Source organism: Anopheles darlingi, chromosome 3 (assembly GCF_943734745.1).
Source record: "Anopheles darlingi chromosome 3, idAnoDarlMG_H_01, whole genome shotgun sequence".
In the NCBI taxonomy this organism is placed as follows: Eukaryota; Metazoa; Arthropoda; class Insecta; order Diptera; family Culicidae; genus Anopheles; species Anopheles darlingi.
Window position 1 is genome coordinate 66,763,462 of NC_064875.1, and position 7,506 is coordinate 66,770,967.

Below are 7,506 nucleotides of genomic sequence, written 5' to 3' on the forward strand. Positions count from 1 at the left end.
TCAAGCATCATTCTGCTCGCTACTGTCGTTTGATCGAAAGAAAGGTCCCGAGATCTGGCGAAGATTACATTAGTAACACCCGCTTTTTATTCAGCAAACGGCGCTGGTAATTTATATGGACACAAGGAGAGATCTAGGATCATTTCTTTGCTTGCGGTTCGACGGCGGCCGGTGTGGCTGGTGCTGAGGGTGCATCGAGAGCCTTCTTGATTGCATCCGATCCCTTCTTGGCCCACTGGCCAGCGTAGCACGGCAATCGATGAATGAAATGGATCGTATTCTTAACACCTTCGTTATAGTAGTGCTTCGTAACGAAACACATCTCTCCGCTCGAAGGTAGGGCCGGGATCTGAAACGGTCAGAAAGTGCGTAGTATCGCGATTCAAAGTATCCTAGGTCAGGTGGCTAGCTAGCGTTTCCCTTACATCCAGCGGAATCTGCTGCTTCAGCGACTGGACATGGGGATGCAGGGCGGCAGCATACCGCTCGTACACCTTTTCCGTATCTTCGTTCCAAATACCTTCCTCCTTGCTGTAGTAGACGGCCCCACCGGCTATTCCCGTTTTGATGGCGAATCTAAAAAGAAACAACACTGTTAGAGGACAGTCTTTGCTTTCATTGTCGAGCAAACTAGTCACCGAAACATCTTCGTTCGCGAACAAAAACTGCAAGTATTTTACGTAATTTTTACAAAAACCAGAACCCGCCTCGACAAGTACTCAACTAGCTACATTCAACGGAGGCCGTAGGAAACTGTCATCGTGTTCGTGTCACTGCGATAAGAAGAAGCCCAAAAAGAAGAAAAAAGTGTTCTCCTCAAGCTCCCCCCGTAGGTGTGGTTTTGTTTTGTGGAAAATTGTAACTTTTTCGTCCTTGCCGCGCTGTTTCGACGATTCGTTCGTGCCGCACTAACCGCAGACTAGCCGCAGAAGATCACCAGTAGGGTATTTCAGTGTTGATTGTTAGTTAAAAGCCTCATCAAAATGACCGGACGGCTCCCAGCTTGTGTGATCGATGTAGGAACGGGGTATGTGTCATCGGCCAGCACTGAAGAGGGGCCTCCTGATATGTGGCCCCGTAAACATGAAATCCTTTCCCCCGTTTTGAACCACCTCCTGAAACTGGTAGATCGCCCCGACAATCTTCGGGACACAGCTAGATTTGGGACCGTTTCCTTAATTTTCCACAATTCCTACCTCAAAACTAGTCCAACCCCTTCGAGTTTTCTTTTATCTTATCAGTACACTCACTGCCCGGTTCGCGCGGCCACCATCTTCTCTCTTCCAGTTACACTAAGCTCGGTTTCGCAGCGAACAAGGAACCACAGTTTATCATTCCTTCGGCGATCGCTATTAAAGAGTCGGCGAAAGTCGGTGATCAAAGTGCCCGGCGCGTTACCAAAGGTGTAGAGGATTTGGACTTCTTCATCGGAGACGAAGCCTTCGATGCGACCGGATATTCGGTGAAGGTATGTATGGGTTATTGCCTCGGTGATTCATCGCCTGTGGTTCGTCTATGAGCAATGATTTCATCGTTTACATCTTGTTCTCCTCCGCAGTATCCGGTACGCCATGGGCTGGTGGAAGACTGGGACCTGATGGAGCGATTTCTGGAGCAGTGTATCTTTAAGTACTTGCGTGCCGAGCCAGAGGATCATCATTTTCTGCTGACCGAGCCACCGCTGAACACGCCAGAAAACCGTGAATACACGGCGGAGATCATGTTCGAAACGTTTAACGTACCGGGTCTGTATATCGCTGTGCAGGCGGTACTAGCATTGGCTGCTAGTTGGGCCTCACGCCCGGTACAGGAGCGTACCCTGACCGGTATCGTAGTGGACAGTGGCGATGGCGTTACGCATGTCATTCCTGTGGCCGAAGGGTACGTGATCGGATCGTGCATCAAACACATTCCGATCGCGGGCCGCAACATAACGTCCTTCATTCAAAGTCTACTACGAGAGCGTGAGGTTGGCATTCCGCCCGAGCAGAGCCTGGAAACGGCAAAAGCTATCAAGGAACGATACTGCTACATCTGTCCGGACATCGCGAAGGAATTTGCCAAGTATGACACGGAACCGGCCAAGTGGATGCGTCACTATGAGGGCATGAATGCGATCACGAAAAACCCATTCGGTGTGGACGTTGGATACGAGCGGTTCCTGGGACCCGAAATCTTCTTCCATCCCGAGTTCTCGAACCCCGATTTCACGACGCCCCTGTCCGAGATCGTAGACACGGTCATTCAGAACTGCCCGATCGATGTACGACGACCGTTGTACAACAACATCGTGCTGAGCGGTGGATCGACCATGTTCCGGGACTTTGGTACGTAACAGACGAGCGGATAAGCTGTAGAATGTTGGGATAATGATGAATGTAATGGTTTAATCTCCATTCACACAGGTCGTCGATTGCAGCGGGACATTAAGCGCAGCGTTGATGCGCGATTGCGTATTAGTGAAAATCTGAGCGAAGGACGGATTAAGGTATTTGTCGATCACCCTATGTAGCCTAACTCGATGAAAAATTAATTCAATTTCCTCTATTTTCGATAGCCCAAACCAATCGACGTATCGGTGATTTCGCATCATATGCAGCGATATGCCGTGTGGTTCGGTGGTAGCATGCTTGCTTCAACGGTTGGTACCGAACGAGATAACTGGTTGAGACGATTGAACCAAATTAATTTAATCTATCTCTCTTTCTAGCCCGAGTTCTACCAAGTTTGTCACACGAAAGCGGCGTATGAAGAATTCGGACCCAGCATCTGCCGCCACAATCCGGTCTTCGGTACCATGACATAGGGGGCCCAGCGCATTGGTGGGCATAGCGATAAGCATAGAAAGGTTTATTCAATGGAAAACGGTAAAAATCCAATTATCGCGAACAAAACTAACGGAAAAACTAGGTCTACCTTCTAGAGTATAATGTACCAAATTGATCTACGATCCTTTTGAGCGTTGCACTGGCGCTAGGAATGAGCGTTGCATTTCCAGATTATCTTATTAGCGTGCATTTTATAACCCTTTTTTGTGTCGATTCAGACGTCCTGTGTTAATTTCGATCGTGTATCCTTCCTTCCGTTTGCGTTTCCTCAGTTTGGTTGTAATGCAATTTACAATGATACCTTCAAGTGCGTCTTCCAAAGAGAAGGCGGACAGTTTGATGGTGTTACCTTTTCTTTCTTCCTTTAGTTGTTTTACTTTACGTATAGCAGGGGATAGCATTTTCCTCGAGCAAGACGAGTGTCTGAGGCCGTTATCGTTAGTCTACCATTCATCTTCGAGCCTACAGTATTGTACATTTACTATGTCTCGTCCTTTCCATTCGAAACCGTTTGAAGCATCTTGTTATGTAGGTGTAGTGGCTGTAATCAACCGCTAACCATGCGGCCATGCAGGATTACATGCTGCTCGCAATGGTAGAATCGATTCGATAATAAAACTACATAAAGAAGCCAAGAACGGGTGCGTTTTCAATTCCAGAGCAAGCCCTTTTTATAAAGTATTTTTAAAATCATCACCAGCACCGTCGATTTTCTGCCGAGCCCGATTATGAAATATCGTTTGATCGTTTCGACGCGCATGAAATTCGCCGTTTAGCTATCAAATTTATCGTTTTCCCTCTCGTTCTCGTGCCCGTCCGTGTATGGTTTTAGTTGGTGGAGCAATTTTTGGGGAAAATTCGACCGAAAACGGCCTGACCGCGGCACCTTTTTTAACTACAACGAAGAAGGACATCCCCCCCGGTTTGTACCGTGATTTCTGGCTCCGTTGGTGCGTCGTTGGGACGGTTCTAGAAGACGAACAAAACGAATCCCTCGGAGTGTTGTGTTTTTGAGTGACGAAAGAGGCGCGGATTGTGCAGGAGCGGTGGCAGGCGGAGCACCCTTGGCGGCAGCACGTGAAATTTCGATCGCGATCCGTCGATGTCGGTCACCTATTGTTTTCCAATCATGCAATAATGTCTTGGGTGGTTAGTGCGTAAAGAGAAAGAAGAAACCCAAGGAGGCCTTCAGCGTCAAGTGCGTCCGTGAACGAGGAGAATCCGTGGAAGTGGGGGCCCACCGCATTACCTTAACGAAACGGCGGAGTGCGAATAATCACCTCTGCAACGGTAGGTAAAATTGATGAGCCAACCGTGTGTGCGCCGTGTGTTTTTATGCTGTGTTGATACCACTTGAGGTGCTGCGTAGGTCGTATAGGTCATAGGGAACGAGCAGACAAGCCCCCTGCGAATTGAGTGCGTATTTACTGAGGTAAAAGTGTTCTTTCAAGAGAATCGAAGTGCTCACTCCACAAAAGATTTAGCGAGAAAGTGTAACGAGTACGCACGGCCCAACGGAAGAGCCGAGTCACGGGTTTCGTTTCGCCGATTCGTAAAGTAATGTGACAAATCACTTGAATGGCCTTTCCCATGCTATCGTCGTGTTCCGCAATGGAATTTTTGAGTGCGTAAGTGTGCAAGTGCCCCCGTATACACCCCAGTGTTCGCGAAGGAGCCCGCAGCAACAACAGCGCCGACACCCGAAAGGATACGCGGTGCGAGAAGGTCGGCAGTTTTTGGTCGTAAGATCGAAAGTAGGACGTGGGAGGTGAACATCTTTAATGGCCAGATATAGGCGTTGACCGTGGTCAAATCCGAAATTCAACGCAGTTTTACAATTCCGATGATTGGTGGAACTCCGTACAGGTCGAAGACATCGTAAAGCCGACCAAGCCAAGTCCTCAAAGACTGCATTTTGTGTCGTAGGCCGTAAAGGATCGGTGGGCATCGTGTTTTTTTGGTGAAAGTGTTGAATACAGTACAGCATCAATCATAAGAAATGCACCTTCTTGCGATGGTTGATGTTAGCTTCATGTTCGACTCGGATTATAAAAAAGGAAAAGTTTTCATTTTCATGAGTGGTAAACATACTTTCACGTTTCCAAGCTGTGCTTGAATTGTTGTTGAATTGTAGAAACCCAGAATATAAGAATTTGAAAGTTCCCACCGTTCGATAAATGCTTGCCCGTTGTTGGTTGCGTTCGTACTCCAACAAAAGTGGCATCCTTTCAGTGGACTAACATAAACGAGATCGAGTTGCTGGCACTAGCTACTTTTGGAATAGCATTCGAAATCTCCCGAAAATTTGATGTGAAATGCAGACATCACACCCCAAACGAATGCCCGTATCCTTATCCTGCACCTGCTGACCCTACGACTCTGCGGATAACGGCAGTACGCCTGCTGCAAAGTGCAAGCGGCCTGACGTGTTACTGCGATTCCTTTACCGGGCGTCCTTTGCTGTTGGTTTGGCCTACTTGGGCTAGTGCATAAATTGAATTGCGCTTGTTCCTTGCGCCAGGATTCCGCTTCTGATGGCCTACATTGAAATGAGGCCAAAATATGCAATACGTTGGAATACGTATTTTGCAGTCTGCTTTGCCGTTACCGAATAACGAAGTACTTTTCATTCGCAATTTGCAGAAGATATTACCATCCGCCAACAACCGACCGACCTACAGTGCTGAGCTATAATCAATATCTTCACTGCACTGACATCGGTCGGTAATCTTATCAATGAAAATATGTACAGACGTTATCGCCCTTTTCCGTCGATATCGTACACTAGAGGGCTGTGTGGTTAGATATTTTGTGCGAATTCGGCAACAATCATGAGGGAAACACTACACAACAGTGGAAACAAAGAAGAAGGAAGGACAATTACGAAGTCATTAGGGGTGGTGACGGACAAATCATCACGTATAGGTTCACTCCTTATCACACGTGTTGATATATGTTCCAGCTGAATCGTTATCTTTTGAGCATGGCTTTTGTCCACGCAGTGTTTTCAATGTGTTTCGCTAGTAATTAACTTGAGTAAAGGTCATGATCGATTCTCTTTATCATTCTGCAACCAACATTGAAAGGAAAAGTTATTTGAGTTTTGGGCTAGATACAACTATCCTCGGGATAAGGCTTGGTGCGGGCTTAACATAATATTGATTTCGCTATTGGCAGGGGATCTGCGCGGTACGCCACGAAGCCACATAAAATCCATCGCTAACGAGTCGTTTCCATTTGTCGGCGGAACCGCTGTTGAGCGGAACACATTGTGCTCGGTAATTAGCAGCAGGTGATGAAAATGTGTGCTAGGTAGCGCTTTTCCCGTGACCGGTGCCAACTAATGCTGTGCCAACTATGTTATGTTGTCGCATTTGTGCCATGTGCGACAGAGTGGAGTGCAGGAATGATCCGCCAATTCCAATCACGCTAGCATGTTAAATGTGCTTCACACATTGACAGGTCTATTTAGAATATTGATAAATCATTGGCACATCATCAGCGCAAGAACGGGGCGCGAGTTCTACCTCGTTCAATTTGCTGTTGAACTATCGACCCGATATGTAACAAGATATTCCACTGAAAATGGAGCTACGATGATGTCTCACTTTACCAGCGCATTTCGCTGCTTTTGGCACATTTTATTTCCCCCAAAGTGGAATCATTTGAACATATCATCCAATTTAGGTATTTTCTATAGTATTTCAAACAGTGAATGTAAAAAGTGAATGTAATGTAAAGTTTCTTGCGGGGTCATTGCACAAATGCCAATGAAGTTCCATCCCAAAGCAAACTACCCAATTCACACACATTTAACAGTGGTCAAAATTTGCCTTAGCAATTAGTTGGAACGACAAATAGAAGCTCGGCAAACCTGTGATGCGTCATCCACCATCACCAGCATGGAACACTACGTAAGCCGCAAACCTATATTTTCTTTGGACGCCAAATTCGTTTAGAAATGGTAGTGATGGGACCTCCAGACGCACAACGTTGGTTTTTGTAAGGTACATAATTTTCGACATCGTCGCGCCAACCCCTGGGGAAATGGCGAATAATCCAATCAACGCACCATGGTCGCAGGGATATTTACGACCGAGTATTTGTGCGAGTATGTCGCATTCATTCATGCTTTGGATTTACGCATTTCCAGAGACTTGTTGTTGATACTTTGTTGCCTAAGTGAATCCCCTCTCCATCCGGCTTGTTGTCTGATTTATGAACGTTACCGGTCGCCGTTATACCTGATCCAGATTTCGCAAGCTTAGCCGTGTAGACCTAGGCCAACAACCAAGACGAAACTCATTAATTAGGTTAACGTAGGCTATGGCGGAAAGTTACGAAAATTCGTAGATAGACTAATGGAGTGCCGGTTTGGTTGAATTACTGGCGCCTGGAAAATTAATAAACAGAGCCAGACGCTGAGTCAGGGTTGAATGACGAAGTCTCCAAACCTAGAACACTGATCGATCATGGGTCACGCGCTCCCTATAACGGTCCAGTGCTCTCTACAAATAGCAGAAATTCACAGCAAGCACGCACCATTCCACGGCACCATTTCGTGAGAAGTTCCGTTTCATATGCGTTTCTGGCTAGCGTCACACTAAAAAGTAGAACAAATATTTAATCCATAAACCAGCCCCGGCCATACAGCGCTCTCAACGACGACCGAGCTGAT

At 46.8% G+C, this 7,506-nt stretch overlaps 3 protein-coding genes across 7 annotated transcripts in view; 2 read left to right on the top strand and 1 right to left on the bottom strand.

The window, feature by feature from the left end:
• Positions 1 to 10: 10 nt before the first annotated feature.
• Positions 11 to 772, bottom strand: LOC125955868 (MICOS complex subunit MIC13 homolog QIL1). The gene is made up of 3 exons (XM_049687133.1): positions 639 to 772; positions 426 to 576; positions 11 to 349 (listed from the first exon to the last, which is right to left on the bottom strand). Exons 1-3 carry the CDS (start codon positions 644 to 646, stop codon positions 140 to 142), a joined length of 369 nt encoding a protein of 122 aa, XP_049543090.1. The 5' UTR covers positions 647 to 772; the 3' UTR covers positions 11 to 139.
• A 38-nt stretch (positions 773 to 810) lies between these two features.
• LOC125955861 (actin-related protein 3) lies at positions 811 to 3,485 on the top strand. The gene is made up of 6 exons (XM_049687128.1): positions 811 to 1,027; positions 1,288 to 1,468; positions 1,559 to 2,327; positions 2,406 to 2,488; positions 2,558 to 2,641; positions 2,711 to 3,485. The coding sequence occupies exons 1-6, from the start codon at positions 984 to 986 to the stop codon at positions 2,804 to 2,806; spliced, it is 1,257 nt and encodes a 418-aa protein (XP_049543085.1). The 5' UTR covers positions 811 to 983; the 3' UTR covers positions 2,807 to 3,485.
• Positions 3,486 to 3,608: 123 nt separating this feature from the next.
• Positions 3,609 to 7,506, top strand: part of LOC125955858 (palmitoyltransferase app) — a 14,129-nt gene continuing 10,231 nt past the window's right edge. For 2 of the 5 annotated variants that reach the window (XM_049687120.1, XM_049687125.1), the window contains exon 1: positions 3,609 to 4,118. The gene's annotated coding sequence lies outside the window, so the exon portion shown is untranslated. The other 3 variants (XM_049687121.1, XM_049687123.1, XM_049687122.1) reach the window with 3 other exon arrangements.

Bases quoted from the DNA above. Each gene is read 5' to 3' on its own strand.
- LOC125955868 (XM_049687133.1), bottom strand. The intron at 350-425 runs GTAAGGGAAACG...TGACCGTTTCAG, and splicing joins AGCAGCAGATTCCGCTGGAT to ATCCCGGCCCTACCTTCGAG.
- LOC125955861 (XM_049687128.1), top strand. From the start codon at position 984: ATGACCGGACGGCTCCCAGCTTGTGTGATCGATGTAGGAACGGG. The intron at 2,328-2,405 runs GTACGTAACAGA...CCATTCACACAG, and splicing joins GACCATGTTCCGGGACTTTG to GTCGTCGATTGCAGCGGGAC. The intron at 2,489-2,557 runs GTATTTGTCGAT...TATTTTCGATAG, and splicing joins TGAGCGAAGGACGGATTAAG to CCCAAACCAATCGACGTATC.